Here is an 18,481-nt window from a genome sequence, read left to right as displayed (position 1 = left end):
CTTTGTGGCAAGAAACGACTGCACAACTCCCATTTAATAAGACCTCCCACCACCATGTTCACTCTAAGTCCACTTAACTTCAGCCATGAATTTGGAGAGCAAGACGAGACTGGCTTGCAGCAAAGCAGACAGAACTGCTGCAACCAGACAAGGCCAAAGCATCACAGGTACTGTTGTGAACTGAGCAAAGAGCTTCCCAACAACTGCACATGGTGGCATTGTGGTGGCACAGGCTCCTGTAGCTGCCCTGCTCTGCCAGCAGCCCCAGGTCTTGGCACTGAACCCTGTGGAGCTGAGACGCCAGTGAAGAGCAGAGTCAGAGGGCACTTATCAGAAACCAAGTCCAAAGCAAATGCTTCTCTCTTGCAGGAAAATGTCTACTCTCAGCTGTGCTCTTCTCATCGCAGACACTCATTTGGGCCTCTTCCCTTTGAATTCCATCATGGCTTTAGGCCGCTTTCACAACTGACTCCTGCCCACAACACTTATGTGTCCCTGGTCACAGGCTGCTGCATGCATGTTAATAGCAGCGACTGTGGCTGGAGACTGCCTTGTATGCCAATAGTTCAGAAGAGCCACAATTAAAAAGACATTTTACATCAAAACATAGTAAAAGTTAAATTACCCAGGCAAAAAACCTTACTGTCACAAGGGCTATCAGCTGGCAAACACTGACAGCTAACTCATTCTCTGCTAACTCATAGACCAAGTTCGCTAGAGCAGAAAGTGGTCAGCTCACCACTTGCATGGTTCTGCTCTGAGTTTTCCTCAGTCTCCCACCCACCCACACCAACAGCACCCATGAAGGAAGGATCAGGGGATTCTGCAAGGCCTGCAGAAATCTCCCTGGCAAGTTGACCATCTGGTTAAAACCAGACCTGATCCTATCTTCCCATCTGCACAGAGGGGGGGCCATATCCTGCTGGCACCCAGCTCAGTGCTGTAAATTACCATTCCTTATGGCCAGACAGCAGTAGAGCCACTGCTTCAGAGCAGCATCTTGTCTCTGGCTATTCACAAGCAAATGCTGCTAGCCTGAACACCAGATTGAGAAGCCCTGGCAACCAGAGCCAAGGCAGAGGGGGAAGGAGCTGTGCTTCACATGAGAACTACTGAAGTTGCAGAGAACACCCTCACTGGGTGCAGGCCAGATCCCCTCTCTTACACAGGGAGAGAAAACATCCTAACCAAGCCCAAATTCAAGCAAAAGTCAAAGCAATCCCCAGCCCACATGCAAGAGCAAGTGATGCCTCCTAGATATTGGGATGCTTTTTCTACATCTCTGCAAGCCAAAGCCCCTGCTTACTTGTACCAAAATGAGTGGCTCCATGAGTAGGCAGCTACACTTGCACAGACAGGAAACCCTGTAATTTCAGAGCACAAACATTTCACCTAAGCCACCAAGTTAGAAGTCATCTCTGTACACTGAGGTTCATTGTCACTCTCTTCCCACTCTGTAGCATTCAACTTTTCCAAACTGCATTTGAAGCCCTGCCAGGGATTCATTAGCAACAGAAATGAAACTGATCAAAACTGAGTCCTATGCAGATGTAGCTGGTTAAAGAAGCTCAGCTTTAAACACTGAGGAAAGGACTCACCCTCTTGAAATAAAAAGCTGAACCCTTTCTGAGCTGCTGTGTAGCTCAGAGTGCCCCCCTTCTCTCTCCAAGGGAGGAGAGACCACTAAAATCACCTAAAACTAGCTGCTAGGGAAACCAAACTTTAGATCCTGTCTTCACCTTTCTGCCTGTTACCGAGTGTCAGATGCTGCACAAACCCTGTGGGAGCGCAAAGGATGACAGACAAACACAAATTCCTCTGATTTAGGCATAAGAAAGCAGAACAAGCAGTTACCACAGCTAGGCACGAAAGAAGAATAAGGGGTCAGGGAAGCAACATGGGTCAGGGCTGGTCTCGGCACACCACAGCCCAAGCACCATCAAAGGATGCTCATTAGAGCAACGTGATTGGAAATCCTTCTGCAGCAGCACTCTGGGTGAACAGCACGAGAGCTCAGAAATCCCTTCACTTCCCCCTCAGGGCAGCCAGGCTTGACAAGTCCAGGAGAGTCTAATTAAGGGAGAATATAACTGGATAAAATAGGATTGCACATGATTTCTGCTCTCTTGACGACAGCACAAGGACCCAAAGGGCAAATGTGGCTGGCTGTGCTGGTGCTGGCGTGCAGGATGCATGCTTGCCCTTCTGAAGTGATGCAACTGCCAGGCAACACCTAAAGAATCTCCATTAGTACCAGGCTGACTCCACTGGTGAAATCACAAGCTACAACAATCCCTGCTGCAGCACAATTCAGAGCTTCCATCAACCTGCCTATACCAGTTTCACTACATATCTATGTAAAGACCCACACATATGCATATATGACACACATATGGATGTATTTATATGTGTGTGTGTAGAAAACGAGTACCAGCAAGTGTCTGAGATTTGCACTCCCCACGGATCCCACTGCTCTGCAGAAGCAGCAAAATTCCCAACAGCAACAGTGCGCAGTGTCCCCTCAGTGCTTCCTTTCTGCCTCACAGTTTTGGGGTAGATTTTGCACTGACTTTCCTCCCCCTGTTTTTCTGTCCCACCAAGGGGATTTTCTTAATATTTCAAAGCTCCCTATTCCAGAGTACTGGGGCTAAGTTTGCTCCCAATACAACCAGAAACTTCCGTGCTTGTCTTTGCAGCAAACCAGCCTTTTCAAATTTGAGGCACTGCCTATTTATTCAGCAGCTTTGTGCACCCACAAACAGCAAAGCTTCTGTCAGTGAAGTCTGCTCACAACCCCTGCTTAACAGAATAAAAGCAGATGCTCTTTCACTGTTTTGGTATTATCCTCCCTCCTTTCTGATACTCATAGTGACAAACTCAAACTGCATGCTAAAATCCACTTTGGCCACTGTCCTTCCCTCCTGCTGCTTGAATCAACGGGAATCTGGTGGCTGGTGCTTTACTTGGTGACAACCTATTTCTTTGACTCTCTTTGGAGAGAGCCAAGAGCCTCACATTATCAGATTAAAGATCAAGCCACAGCAAGATGCATGAGTCAAAGCTGGCAACTTGCACAACAGCAACCAACCACTGATCAGAGACTAATGCCACCTCCAGAGGTTTTTTGCACGCTTTGCTTTCCCAACTGTCCGAACAGTCGCATCATTACACTGTACCAATAACCCGCTGTAATAGCACACCACAGGCCAGTAAGGATAGGCTGGGCTGTGGTATGTGTCTCCCCTCTGCACTGGCTCCCTTTAATGAGCCATGCTCTGCTGGGGATTGCAAAGCCTCCAGTGTACCCTCGGGCCAGGACAGGGGAGTACAGATGCTCTTTCTGTAGCATGCAATTCACATCCTTTCTCCTGTGACAAGCTGAGCCTATTCATCATTATTTATTATTCAGTGATGGGCTGGGATCTCTCTGCACTGCATTGCAGGACCTTGGGCCTTGTGGAGCTGCAACCCCAGCTCACCTTTGGGCCTCTCCAGGGTAGCTGACAAAGCTAGAAATAGCTCCCCAGTTCAAGAGCACCCTAAGATGTACTTGGAGGATGCAAGCCCCCAGGGAGCAGGCAAAGGAGCCTGGGCAGAGGCATCGGGTGCTGGGGAGAACTCTGTCCATATGCCCAGGGCTTTGATAGGCAGATGGGAGCCATTGTGAGCTTCAGCCCCATCTGTACAACGAGGGGAGCTTCACGGACAGATAGCTTGAACAGATCTATTTAACTCCCATGACTAAAGGGAATTCCAGCCTCCAGGTGGATCTGAGCATCCAGATGGATACCAGCACAGAAACATGCAGAAAATCTGTCGCCCAGTACAGCTCCTATCCCAAGATCAAAGTGAAAAAAAGCACTAACATTTTACACACATGTACCATGCTGGGGTCAGCTGACAGAAGATCGCTGCTAGTATCACATCTTGCACATCAAGAGCAATGCAGTCCCCTGCAACAGGAACTGGGAAATCCCTAAACCTGCTGTGAGGAAACGCTGCTTCCCTGTCCTTACTGCCTGGCTGCCACTGCCATGACCCTGCAGGAGATTTGATCCCCCAGCTTAGAGAAGGGCAGTCCCAGACTTACACACAACTGTCAGTTTTATGCTTATGGGCAGCCAAGGACACAGAGGAAACAGAATTGTTTAGTTTGGAAAAAAAGCTTGAAGATCAAATCCAACCATTAACCTGACAATGCCAAGTCCATCACTAAACCATGTCCACAAGTGCCACGTCAACGTGCCTTTTAAATACCCCCAGGGCTGGTGATTCCACCACTTCCCTGGGCAGCCTGTTCCAAAGACTGACAACCCTTTTGGTGAAGATTTTCTTCCTAATATCCAGTATAAACCTCTGCCGGTGCAACTTGAGGCCATTTCCTCTTGTCCTATCACTTGTTCCTTGGGAGAAGAGACCAATCCCCACCTCACTACAACCTCCTTTCAGGTAGCTGTAGAGAGCGATAAGGTCCCCCCTGAGCCTTCTCTTCTCTAGACTGAACACCCCCAGGTCCCTCAGCCGTTCCTCATCACAACTGTGGCTCCAGGCCCTTCACCAGCTCCGTTTACCTTCTCTGAACACCACTGAGGATGAAGGCAGAAGGTGCTTTCAGCACATCAAGCACTACCCCTCACATACATAGCAGCAGCAGAACGTGTTGGCATTCCTGGGATCAGGGGAGGCAGTTGAGGGGTGAGCATCCTGCATCCCCAAAAATGCTAGGTCATCTCCCCTAGCCTATTCTTCCTGCTGTGCCTTCCAGTGAGGAGAGGATTCAGCCAGCACAGTAGGATGGAGAAGGACCCCAGACAGGTGGATCAAAGCTTTCATTCCTTGCACATGCCACAAACACATCACACACACATCGTAACACACTACAGAGGAGCCTGAGGTGCTGGGACATGTGTTCAAAAGCATCTCAATCCAAGAACCCCTCACCTTCAACTGCAATTGTGCTTGGTTTTAGCACATGAAAACAATAATTAATTCACTGCTGCCCTGTAACAACTGAGGTACAAGCTTCTACCCCAGTTTCATAGCCATGTTGTGTAACCAGAAAGGAGCATCCTATGCTGGTGCCTAGGATGTGAGAGCTTGTGAGAGCTAAGGGCACTGCTATGGTGCCAATTTAGCAATAAAGTCATGGATGAAACACAGGAGAAAATAACTTGGGCACCAGGAGATCTAGCAGTGAATTACTGGAGTATTCCCAAATCAGAACAGTTTTCAAATCAGATTTTGCAAGACAGAAAAACACAGGGGAGCTGTAGTAGATCAGCCTTAAATGTCCCCTTTGATGGGAAAATAAATCTTAGAGGCTTATTAAGTTGCAAGAAGACTTCTCCAGCTAAAAACCTGGCAGGAAGGAGAAGGGGGAGAGATTTCACACATTAACCTTGCATGAACCCTGCAAGAGGATTGATTTTCCAACCTGGAGGCTCATTCCCCCAGCTGCTCCAGGCTGTGCATGAAAAAGACCACCCCTTGAAATAAGCAAACCAGACTAGATGCCTGTCTAGGGACACGACTTCACAGTGTAACTGAGGAAGGAGGAAGAGAGATGAGGCAGCTGCTGTCAGGCAGCGCTGAAGCCAGACTACAGTGTCTTCCCCCGAAAGACTTTTACAACATCAGGAAGTTACACATTTCTCTCTGTAGTACTACTCCGATCTTCCTTTATCATCCTGCACCAGTAACCAGGTGAAAGCTCTCACTTGGGAATGTTGCACTGCCCATCCCTGGAAAATTAAAGCAAATCTCTGCACGGAGGTAGAGAGAAAATAGCGCACATTAAGACTCTCCCAGAGACATTGTTATAAGCCACGGCAAACCCTCATTTGCTTAGAGGTGCTGGGACACAAAGCCATGCTCTGACCTACACAGGACTGCTAGCAAGAGACAAGCATTGTTGCACAGCGACCTGCGCCTCTGTTCACAGTAAGCACACTGCAGCAGGACACATCAAATGCTGCTTTTTCCACTTTGTCACTAAGTTCTACTCTCCACTTCTCCTCCAAGCACAGTCCCAGGGCAGGCAATCATAATGCCCTTTCAGTAAAATAAACTCTAAAAAAAAAAAAAATAAAAAAAAAATCTCACTTTTGGGTCATAGCACCAGGATCCTTTCCAGCTTCCCACAGACCAGCCTTCCCAACCCTTCTTCCCTCCTCAAAGGCTAAGCAAAAAGAACCAGCAATAATTTATCCCCTGAAGTGGACTTGATTTTTTTTGTTTTCCTCAAAACCATCATCTGTGACAAGGTACATCAGCAGAAATGAAGCACAGCAGAAAACAAGGTATCAGCAGGTTGCTGCTCTGAAGCTTCTGGGGAGAAATGAGAGGTAATACCTGTGGAAATCAGGTAATTTAGCAAGCTCTGGATTTCTGCTGTCACACCCAAGATCAGCTCCATCTCTTGAAGCTGGGAACACTGTGACAGCAGGTATCAGTCTCTCCCAGGACAGGACCCCAGCAAACCTTGGAGCATTTGAGGAAGGCAGCCCCTTCTTGCACCACCTTTAAAAGGAGTCTGAGAGGTCCCACCTGTCCTGTGCATACATCCAGCCAGTCTGGAGGCAATGCAGTCCCAGCAACAACTTCTACCTGCAGCTAAATTATCCCCCCTGAAATGATCATGCAATAATAAAGGCAAAGAGGGACAGGCACTGCTGTGTTACAGATGGCACAACTCTGGGATTTGGAAGAACCATGCAAAGATGCTCAGAGCCCACGGGGCTCTTCCTGAGCACACAAAAGCTGCACACAAAGCACTCTGATTCATGCTGGATGCATGAGACACACACAAGCAGCTGAGTGAAAAGCCTTCTCTGCATTGTTTCAAACAATCCCAGTGCTACTCACACATTAGCCAGGGCGCTGGACACTTGGTACTTACAAGAGGGTTTGCTGTCTGCTGCTGAAGTCAGGATGGGTGTACGTGGCTCAGAGGAAAGGTGCATGGAGCTGTGTGGTCAGGCTCTCCTGCCAGCCAGACCTGGAGGAGTGGGAAGAAGAGCCCCAGCCCCTCTTTGGGCCCCAGAGACGGCAACACTTGTTCAAGGGATGGAGTGCAAAAAGGCTGGCATTCCTACAGCAGTAAGGACAATGGGGAGGGATGAGGAGGCACAGCCATAATCAAATGCAGGCCAGCTGGCCCTCCCCCAGGAAGGGCAGGCACCTCCTTCAATTGCCAAAGGCTTTGTTTCCTAAGCCACAAAGAACAAAGTGGCCGAGCAGGAGATCCAGAGGAGGAGGAGAGCAGAGGAGAACCGGCTGTTGGGGGCAGATCCACACGTGAGCACAGGTAAGCCACTCCTGGAGAGATGTCAACACAGATGGAGAGGGGTTGGGCAGCATTCTACTTGCTCCAAGTGGAGCTCCGAAGCAGCAGTTCTTCGTGTGCAGCTGAAAGAAGCTGAGGACAGCTGGAAATCACTACTGAGAAACCAGAATCGGCAGAGGCTGATGCCCAGGAGTCCTTTGAGGGAAGGGACCTAAGGGTGGCAGAGAGAATGCCACTGAAGGACTGTCTCACGGAGCAGACCCCACAGAAATCCCAACAAGGGAAATGCTGCCATTTCTCAACCAGCTTCACCCCACTGCCAGTCCCTAACAGTGGGACTCTGAACAGCTTCCCTCAGAAACCAAACACAAGGCAAGAGCCCAAGCTGCAAGAGGCTCCCTGGCCAGTGCAGAGCAATGCCCATACTTTTCCTGAGCACCAAAAGAGGCAGCATCTTGCACAACATACTGACAAGCAGGAAAACGCCCCTGGAGCTGCCTCAGGCCCTCCTGTAACGATACAGGCAGTTCAGCGTGATGCTCTGGGCACCACACCACTACTGGCTGCATGGGATGTGGGTGCTGAACCGGGTGATGGGCCTCTGCCCTTTCCTGTTGGGTCAGTGCTTTCTCCCTGAGTGACTTGTGGCAGCAGCTTTCTGTGCCTTCACTGCTGACCTTCTGCAGCACTGGTTGTCATCCCAGGGCTGGCAGAGGCTGTGCTGTGTGCTTCAGCTCATTAGACACATCACTGCGAGCTAGGTGGCTGCAGTCCTGACAGGGCACACAGCTCTCACATGAACCATGCCAAGCCTGTGTTCCAGACACTTTGTTGATGGTAAAGAGCATGCAGAGACCTGGATTATAAGAATCATAAAATCTTGGAATGGTTTGGTTTGGAAGGGACCTTAAAGCTCATCCAGTTCCAACTCGCTGCCATGGACACAGACATACTCCACTAGAGCAGGTTGCTCCAAGCCCCATCCAATCTGGCCTTGAACACTGCCAGGAATGGGGCAGCCCCAGCTTCTCTGGGCAACCTGTGCCAGGGCCTCAGCACCCACACAGGGAAGAACTTCTTCCCAAGATCTCATTTCAGTGTCCCCTCTGTCAGGTTAAAGCCATTCCCCCTTGTCCTGTCCCTACAGGCCCTTGTCCAAAGCCCCTCTCCAGGTTTCTTGTAGCCCCTTTAGGCACTGGAGCTGCTTTAACGTCTCCCAGAGCCTTCTCTTCTCCAGGCTGAACCAGCCTAGCTCTCTCAGCCTGTCTCCAGAGCAGAGCTCCTCCAGCCCTTCCTTGCAGCATCTCCACGGCTCCTCTGGACTCATTCCAACAGCTGCATGTCCCTCTTGTGTTGCTGCCCCAGAACTGAATGGGTGACTTGGGAAGTAATTTCACTCAATGAAAGCTTGAGAAAGGAAAAAACATGAAGCCTGACAAAGTAAGCACGGAGAGGGGCCTTGCTCTAGCTCTTCCTGGCAATGATGGTGTGCTATGGCACTATTACTGTGAAGCCAGAGTAAATAATGGGAGAGAACAGGGTACTGGGGACCACCCTCACAGGCATCCTAGAACAAAGCAGACATTACTCCTTTTGGTACCACAGACACACCCTTGCTTGTTCAGCTTTCCAGTTCTCTCCAAACACCATGTGCTGCCAGATCCCAATAGAGTCTTGCAACTGAGTAAACAAAGGACAGCAGTCAGCCCAGGCTTGAAGCCACAGGAAGATGGCAGGTCCCCACAGTGAGTCTGTGGTACTGAGAAACAACCCTCATCCCACAGCCAGAGATGAAGAAGGCAACTACCCCCAGCACTACTCCTGCCTCAGCCCAGGCACCATCCAGCCCTTGACAGGCACCAAGAGCTCCTGCCACAAAGGAAGTGGGGACAAATGGAAACATCCAGCTCGGTACCAGTCATGGCTTTGGGGGGGAACCCTGCCAGCCCATGTGCAAGCTCCATGTGGTCTGGCCCAGCTCAATCTGCTTCATCACAGGGAGCTTAGGCCATCAGGAACTGCCAAGCAATGAAAAAACAGTACAGACTTGATGGACCATATGGGGTTTTTCAGTGCTGTCCCATAGGCCATGACAGAATGCTACAAAATCCTTGCCCCCAACATGCAGCAGAAGGGCCAGCAAAAGAGCCTCCCATTCCTAGTAGGCAGTGAGGTACACAAGACAAATACCACGATCCCCATGGTGGGTGCTCCCCTCCCTTGGCACATGCTGAGATGTTTGGAGAGATCTGAGCTTGCCAGCTCATTACCATAGTGTATATGGCTTACTCATCCTCAGGCTCCTTCCCCAGATCCTGGGGTCTGGCACGTTGCAGGCTCTTTACAAGAAGGAAAATCAAGGACATTGCTTCATGTAGACTCCTGCTGTTGATATCCCCTCAGATATTAAGGAAGAGAGAAGGGGTTTAAGGCAGGCACTGACAAGATCACTGCAGAAATGTCAAAGCAGCTCAGCATCAGAACAGAGTGAAAGCAGTTGAAGATAAAACCTCCTGCTTTCCCTGCCTCCCAGACCACACCACTGACTTTGCTTTAGGAAGACAGAAAGCACTGTGGAGATCAAGATCAAAATAAGCAGTACTGAAAGAACTTCCATGCTGCACAGCAATCCCTGCACTCACCCTACGGCTGCAGGATGTTCCCCCCTTCCCTGGTTTTGGTTGGCCACCAGTTCACAGTACATAGGTGTTGTATTTACATCACTAGCATTGTTTATAGTTCTACTGAAACCAGTGAGATCAAAATCCTCCTCCCTACTAAAGCAAGATACCTCCACACCAACACAGTGTGCAGATACCCTGTGCTACCATCATTCAGTTTTCACTGCGCAGTATAAAAGACACAACCATGAGGGATGATGGTGCTGCTGCCACCAAGGAGAGCATCCCTCAGTTGCCATCCCCCAGAATGAAGCTGTATGAGCAGTGCCATGATGCCCTAAGAAAAGATATGGGCCATCTTAAGGGTCTGTGTAACATCTGTGCCCTTGCAAATGGCCCTGGCATTGGAAGGCTTTGAAGCTATGAAAGGATGCCCATTGCTGTTGAGTCCTGGCTCACAACCCTGGCAGCCCAACAGCTGCTACCACAATGTAGTTCCTGTACCTAAATGGAGAACATCATGTGCTACAGTCCACATTTGTGCTCCAGATTTCCAGCTTTGGTTGAGTGACTTCCTATAGGACCAATGTCTGGCTTGGCCACAGAACTGCCAACATGCAAAGCACAGCTCAGCACCTTTGTGTGCCTCAGTTTGTCGGAAGAAACATGACAAAACCCATCCTTTCTGGGACCCTTCCCTGGATCCTCATGATGGCAAAGGGTATTTCAGGGAGCAGAGCAGCCTCTGAATGTTTGTGCTCAAGCAGAGCACAGGATCTTGCCATTCTCCTATGGCACACTATGGTACTTTTCTCTCCACTGGGAAAAAAAATTACAGATTCCCACAGCAGGAATCTGGAGGGTCCCCCACCTGCACAGCAAACTGCACAGATGAGCTAGAGTGGGACTGCAGAGCATCACCAAAACAAATCAATCCTCACGTCTTGACAGCAACGTTCTCAGCTGCCTTCTCCACTCTCCTCCCTCCCACAGAATGCTTCTTGATGCTTTCATGTTTAGCTGAATTTCCTCACCTCTCCTCTGAGCATTTCTGGCAGCCAAAACAGCTCAGAGACAGCAACTAAGTGGCACCTACATCTGGTGGGACCTAAGTGGCATCTACAGCTTAACTTTTAGTGCCTATTCTTTGTAGAATTTGAGAACTTCAATACCCAGTGTTTGTACAAGTGTGCAATAAATGGAGCACAGGCTCCCTGGCTTTCTGTGCTTGCCAAAGCTTTGTTTGAAAATGCACTTAGAAAATCCTACTGTTTATTCATCTGCAACTTCAGAAACTAAAGGACACCAAATCCAAGTGTAGGTCTTCTGAATGGGTGGGTTTGCATTAAGCCGAACAGGTAAGAAACACAGACATTCAGCACAGTCACCACATGCACCCCCTCCTGCTCCCCAGGTGCCTGGGCCACCCCAGAACCCTTATTCCCTCAGCCACTCCCCTTATACCCCATTCTGGTGCTCCATTTTCTCACACAGGCCTCCACAAGAGAGGAGCTGCACTATATTTAGGGCTGAGTATCAGGGCGCTACTCCTGACGAGTCAATAGGCTGTTATCAGGATGTAAGGATGTAATATGAGCAAAATGCAGACAGCCTGCCCTGGCACAGTGGCCAAGACTGGACACAGGCAGCCAATCTCTTGGCCCTTGTCATTGGAGCCAGTGCTACCATGATCCTTCTGTCCACTGCAGCCATGAGAGGGACCTAAAAGCTCCAGTACAGGCAGCAGAAGACCTCTGCTCTGAACAGATGGAGACTTTCTTGGGTACACACCCACCCCTTCTTTACTTCCTGACTTGAAAATAATCACTGCAGACACATGAACGTGGGGGGCTTTTGCATGTCACAGGTCCAGCTCTCTGGTGGTGCACACACCGTTTCACACTTTTCATAAACAATCAAACTCTGGACTGTGTCCAAGCAGGCTTTTACACCCTCCTCCATGCAGCAGATGCTTTGTCTTACCTTGTCAAAGAACTCATAGAGCCTGACTATCTCACAGATTTGGTGCCTCTTTTCATCCAGCTGAGTGCAGAACTCCTCCAGTTGATCTCTGTAGGTCTGCAGCTTCACCCTATAGGAATGCACATCCACAGAGGAAAAGTCTTCCCAGTAATCCATCTTCTTTAGTGCTTCCTGCCCCCTTTTGCAATATTCCTGAAAGCAAAATGGGATTTTGTTTATGAGGATAGAGACCTGACAAGGACAGTAGATAATCTTCAAGGTCATTAATAACTAGGGCTAATTAGAATGTTTTTTAAGGTTCAAATCACATGAGCAGGGGTGTACTTGTTTACACCTGAATTCTGGAGCCCTGACCTCTTTTAGGATTTATAGTAGCCACACAGCAGCTTGTAAAGGCATACACAAAAATGTCCAGGTCAATTAGGATCAAACAGAAAAAGCAATGTTACAAGCACAACAAGGGAGTTACAAAAAAAAAAAATAAATCCATCTTCCATCATAGCAGGTATTTTCCTCAAGATTGTAAATTCCATCCACTAAGGCATTAAGCTGGTGGCTTTATCTACAGCAGGAGAGCAGAGAAGCTAAGCAGTGCAAGGAATGACACACACCTTGGTGATGCACACTTTACCAGTGACACCTTATTAGCATTATGGTTTTGGCTGAGTATGCACAAGGCTCCCCACTCAGTCTCTGGAGAGCAAATTTTTCCAATCTAATAACACTTACACTGGCAACAAGATCAAACTCCTTGAACTGCTTCTGTGCTTGAAGCAGCATCTCCAAAGAATCATCCAGGTTGATTGTTTCCTTTAATCGTTTTCTGCCAACATTCTCGATCCAACTGCTGACCTAGGAGAAAAGGGAAAAGCTCCACTATTAGTCAACCCTGTGCTACTCACCAAGGTAGCCTTCATGTGGAAAGAGGAAGGAGCTGCTCTCATAATGCTGGTCATTTTATGACCTGAAAGAATGTGTGTGTACACTTTTCCCCCTATCCTGACATTTCAGTCTGAGCCTCCTGCTAGGAGTTTTTCCACTTCAGGCTCCTGAAAAATCGCAAAGCTGTATTTCTCACTAGCCTTAGGCATAAACAAGGCAAGAAGCTGCTTGGGCTCTGTTTCAGGTGAGCCACAGTCTAATGCAAGCTCTGCAACCTGCAGGCTGGCCTCCTATTCCTCTTATTGTTACCCCCAAATGGGACAAAATCTCCCTGCTGCCAGGTTTCCTACTTCACTTCCATTCTCTGACTGGCAGGACAGAAACTACACCAGTGTGAGTGCACTGGTGGCTCTTCCCCTCTGCAGTGTTCCATGGTCCTTTGGGACTCCCAGGTTTTCTGAAGGCAGCTCACCACAAAGCTGTTCAGTAACTGCAGATGCCTCAACAGAGCCCAGCCACAGCTGCAGTTATAAGCCTGTATCCTCAAACATGGGTAGAGAACCTACCAACAAGAGTGTCCTAAAAAGAAAGCAGACACAGGAGGCAAGGCAGGGTAACAGCACCTCCATCAACAGTGGGTTTAAAAACAGGCTAGCAAACTTGTCTACAATGCTTCAGGCATAGCTGCACCTGAGGGAAGGGACAGACTAATGCCCATGCATCCTGTTTTCCTCTGTCGTATGAATCCATATCCCAACTCAATCCCACAATTGAGGATAAACTCTGAATCCTGTGGACTGTGATGATGTCCATGCTCATGGAACAAGCCCACTGGCAAGAGGAGGAGACTGAGGTGGGTTCCCAAGTTGTGAACCATATGGAGAGGGGCACAGGCGCTAGAGCTCCTAGGCAGGCTTAAAAACAGGAGCAACTGATGCTGTCATTGGTGATCTGCAACTAAAGCAAGCTGGGAGCAGTCAGGTTTGCTCAATTCCATCAGAAGTAGTTCAGCTTAAACCAGGGACAGGTTGCAGAGACTGCCTTTGTGCCTTTTTTTTTCATTTCTGTTTGGTATAGGAACCTGTGTGCTTAAGTGAGTCTTTACTGGGTTCTTGCATCACACCTCTTGTCCTGAACACATAGGGCATGGCGTCCAAGTGTCTGCCTCCAAATGGGAGATCATTAAATCTCTTGGATCCACCTTGGCCTGTGAAAACAACAGGTAAGCTACAGCCTCCTTTGCAAATCCAGTTCTCTTCAGAGGAGAAGAGCCCAGAATCCTGGAAGAGCAATGGTGAAACTGGTCCTAGTACTGATCTCGGATGCCTACAGGCTTCATTTTACACCTTCACACAGATCAACAGGCTCAGTACCTTTGGTGGAATACAGAGTCAGAGGGTGGCAGCAAGCAGTCACCAGAACTGACAGACAGGCCTTACCTCCTTAAAACACTCCTCCACTTTCTCGAACTCCATCACCAGCTCCAGTTCCTGGATGCGTTTGTTTGACAGCATCACCAGACGGTGAACACCCTCATCAACTTGGTTATAAAGCATGCTGGCAGCATCAAGAGCATCTCTGCAAGGAGATATAGGTCTGGTCAGGGGTTTCACATTAGGTCCTTCCCTCAGCACTTCAGTCATCCTCACCATGGGACCAGCAGTGGCCATCTCCATGTGGAGAACAGGAGAGTATAACGCTGCTTCCTGCATATTCCTGGGATTAACCACACTGATCCCAATGCAAACAACCTGGCAGGAAGGACAAGAGCATCTCCTCTCAGTCAGAATCCCTGCAAAATTTACTGTTCTTTCAGATAGGACCTTCAGCTTTTCATGAACACAGATCAGCCCATCAATGGGCTTTCACAAACACAGGGTCAGGCAGTCTCTGTGTCCAAAACCACCATCTGAATTAAATTTAAGTAAGTAAACAAGCAATCACAAGGAAGCAAATCTCTCCTGAGTGACTATATGAAGCACCTGATGCCCCACTCACTGTCAGAATTTCCACCAGCCAAACAAAACCACAGTGTACAGCACCCCAGAGCCAAGGGAAATCAAATTTTACAGGTTTGTGCTGGAAAGATTCACAGACAGAGCTCCCTGTCTTCCACAGGCAGATATGTTGACCAAAGACCTGCAGGCAACAACACCACAGTCAGTCTGGCCACACGCAGAAGGTAACATCCTCTGCACAGAGGCAGGGATGGAGGAGTTCAGGCTGGAGCCCAGGGCCCTTGGGTGCTGGAGCCAAGGAATTTACTAATACCCATCATCTTGCCATCTTTCAGCTGTGTGCAACACCTCTTCAGCACAAGCTCAGGTGAATTACAGACAGGATCCAGGACAGAATAGCACCCAAGCTTATTCTTTCTTTCTCTATTTCTTCTACTTCTAGACTTCTCTTCCTTTTACAAGTAGTAAAATCCCTTTTACAAGGACTCAACAGATACCTACAACAAAGTCTTACAGCCTCCTTCAGCTGTGCTTTACACTGGCACACTCAGCAGCCTGAGCATCTCCTGCAATCGCTCTAGGCCAGCTTTCATTCTGCCACGGTCTTACAACCTTCTGAGAGCATAGCTTTTTTACCATGTTATTTAAGTTATCCAAAGCACTTGTGAAACAGGGAGCTAATAAAACTCTGAAAGCTTTGTTAATAGAAATTAATACAAGCAATTCAGGATACACATTTATTTGTGTCTTGGGCAATCCTGAACCTATGAAATGCAATTTAAAAAAAGCATTGAGTGACAACCATTCTGTAGGTTTTAGACAGTACTTAACTGACATAAGGTAGTGCAAAGGATCTGGACAACTAGCTCTGCATAGCAGAAACCCACAGGATTTTTCCATTCAGAATTCCACTCAGTGCGCAACAGCCTCAAAACAGGCTTCTCAAAACTCAGGCTCTTAGACACTTTTGTTTTTCCTCTTCAAAATGCCATCAGACTGAATTAATTTCTTCAAAGAGCAGCCAAAAATAACCAAATGGACTATGATCAGTGCTACTGCAGTGCAGAGGAGGCAGGTTCTCTACAGAGAATCCGCAAGCTTTAGTGGAAAGATCGCAGCTGTAATGCTGGTTCCGTTTCCCAAAAGCCCCATAAACAAACAGTGCTGATAGGAGCCTTCTGTTTTGTAATACTTTCCTAGGGACAGACCCAGATCCAACCCAGGAGCTTCCAGCAGCAGAGCCATGACCACAGGCCAGGCTAAGCACTGGGAAGTGTATTTCTAGCACAGGTTGTGCAGGCCAGTTCCCGTCAGCAGCAGTGACACAGCTAGGACAGTTAATGAGAAACAGTTAGGAAGATGGCTGGAAGTTGGCAACAATGTTCCTGCTGGTGGATTTCGTGCAGCAGAGCATAGCTGTAAGGTTTCTGCATGAGGCTCTAGCACAATGATGGCCAGACAGCAGACACCCTTCGGTGGTACTCCCCTGAGTCTGAAGTCTCCGCTGGCTTGAATGCTCTCATCAATGCAAGAAAGTACATGGATACAATAAAGCCTCTTTCTCCCACTGGCACAGGCAAGCAAGCACCTGTAACTCTGCAGGCTGTTACATGCAAACATCTGAAATTATCCTGTCGTGAGGCAGGATATTTTCCAACCTTTCTCTGAGCTTCCATGCAAATCACTTTGGTGAGTGCTATCAAAGGAGTAGCATCACATCAACAAGCTAAACTGACCTACTAGACCTTTCTGTAATGAAAGTCCTTATGTCCACCCAAATTCATGATAGAGACAGCATGCATGGTTTCAATGCTTAACAAGGTATTACAAGATGATAACCTTATGGTGTAGCAACTTGAAACACAAGTTCCAGCTCCTGCACTGGCTGACCTAGCACAGAGTGTGATCTGACATAAGGGAGCAAGCCAGGGAGTCCCACTCTTTTCCATGCTGGAAGGAGGAAACAGGCCCCCAATTTTCTCAAATTTGAGTAGTTTTCCTTGAAAGAAATCAATTATAGCCTGGGCTGCAAAGCTCTAAATCCTACAGCTTCCCACATAACAGTCAGCACATTTCCCAGCATCACAAAACCGGCTTTCCTGAAAAAACCACTACAGCTAGGGGGTATAAAAATCACCCTCAAGGCAAAGGGGTAGGAAGCAATTACAAGCCATGTTTTAACTATTTTCTTACAAACAGAAATAGGCCTATCACAAGCTCACTGTGCAGAGGTGAATTCACTGTGTCACTGTGGACACTGTGGGAAATGCACCATCCCTGGAGAAACTCAAGACCAGGCTGGATGTGGTTCTGGGCAACCTAATCTAGTTGAAGATGTCCCTGCTCATTGCAAGGGGGAGGGTGGACTAGGTGAGCTTTGAAGGTCCCTTCCAACCCAGACCATTCTATGACTCTATGACAAGGCCAGTTTGCTGGAGCACGCTTGAGGCCAGCACTGGCCTGAATGACCAGCAAACCACTCCAGGTACTCAGTCATCTTCCCCTATCTCAGCTGACTCAATGGCAAGCAAAGTGACTCCCTGGGGCTGAATGCACACATGAAAAGCCTTGGCTTGACTGAGCCACAGGCATCTCAAACTGATCTAGAGACAGTTGAGGATGTGTTCAGGAGTTTATAATATAAACAGGGACTGGACAGAGAATTCAGTTCAGAGGGCTGGAAGTTAGCTCTTGGTTTATCTGGAAGCTGGACTGTTGAGGGTATATATCATCCAAAATCACTTACTCTTGCTATTTAAGTCATTTTGTTTTCTGTGAATGCTTGCAGAAAGCTCTTGATACACTTTGCAGGGCACAATCCAACACCCTACAGCTGCCCCTTCCCTTGGTCCTGTCTATGCCTTGCTGAGTGACTGCACATAGGCTGACCATAGAAAAACTGTTTCCAAACAGCTCCTCAGAGCTCCTCTGGCTCAGAGCACCAGAGGAACTTCAGGTTTGGCCTTACACCATCTCTCTTCCTCCTCTTTCTTCTCCACCAAGTCCCTTCAGCATCCCAGTTCTCTGTTTCAAGGTCCAGCCACACTGTTTTCACATGCTCTGCCCTGCTTGGGAGGCATTCATTAAAAACCTCAGCGTCCAGTTGTTGGTCTTCTGTTGCATCTTCATTCATACGTTGTCAGCTCCTGACAGTTCACTTTTACCAGCCTGACAGGCTTGCTCACTAACTTCCATCTTTTACTCTCTTACACAGAGGAAAATATGATCCTTTCTGCCCTGTAGTATAAAGTAGGTAGGCAAACTCAGCCAAACAAAGAAACCACTCACAGTCCATGGGAAAGTTTGTTTCTTCAATTCACTTGGGCACTTCCAGTGCTCACTGGACATTAAGCATGTTCTCCCAAATCTCTGTGCAGCTGTTTACCTATTTACATATACCCATCCATATCTTAAAAACCTTCTTTCTAAATCATTTCAGTGTACTAGTAAGCTCAACAATATCCTGCAACAGGGAGTTGCATAGGAAAGTGATACCTTGTATTGAGAACTGTTTCTTTTTCAGAATCACTTTGGAGTTTTTCATTCCGGTCCCTTCATTATCTTTGAGGCACCTTGGAGGAAACAAACCAAATACTGAAAATTTAGTTGAAGAAGCAAAACCTACTTCCATCCTGCCACACAAAGGGAAGCACCTTGCTGTTATGAACCTTAAAGAGGTTTATTATTAGTGGCTGCACAACTCTGTGAAAAAAAAGTTTTAAGTCAGTGGAAAGTCTTGTCTAAGCTTGGAT

At 48.0% G+C, this 18,481-nt stretch overlaps 1 protein-coding gene across 4 annotated transcripts in view; it reads right to left on the bottom strand.

Moving 5' to 3' along the window:
• The window catches only part of PLEKHG4 (pleckstrin homology and RhoGEF domain containing G4), a 90,019-nt gene that overhangs the window by 15,478 nt on the left and 56,060 nt on the right, over positions 1–18,481 (bottom strand). For all 4 annotated transcript variants that reach the window (XM_061445456.1, XM_061445457.1, XM_061445458.1 and 1 more), the window contains 3 exons: positions 14,211–14,349; positions 12,619–12,741; positions 11,890–12,081 (listed from right to left, as the gene is read on the bottom strand). In XM_061445456.1, the coding sequence (XP_061301440.1) occupies positions 11,890–12,081; positions 12,619–12,741; positions 14,211–14,349 (454 nt within the window). The remainder of the gene's footprint in view (positions 1–11,889; positions 12,082–12,618; positions 12,742–14,210; positions 14,350–18,481) is intronic.

Source organism: Pezoporus flaviventris, unplaced genomic scaffold, assembly GCF_033815535.1.
Source record: "Pezoporus flaviventris isolate CSIRO_AGI_PZ_B2104156 unplaced genomic scaffold, CSIRO_AGI_Pfla_v1 ptg000004l, whole genome shotgun sequence".
Classification (NCBI taxonomy): domain Eukaryota; kingdom Metazoa; phylum Chordata; class Aves; order Psittaciformes; family Psittacidae; genus Pezoporus; species Pezoporus flaviventris.
Note: the sequence above shows the minus strand (reverse complement) of the source record. Positions and strands in the feature narration are given on the sequence as shown.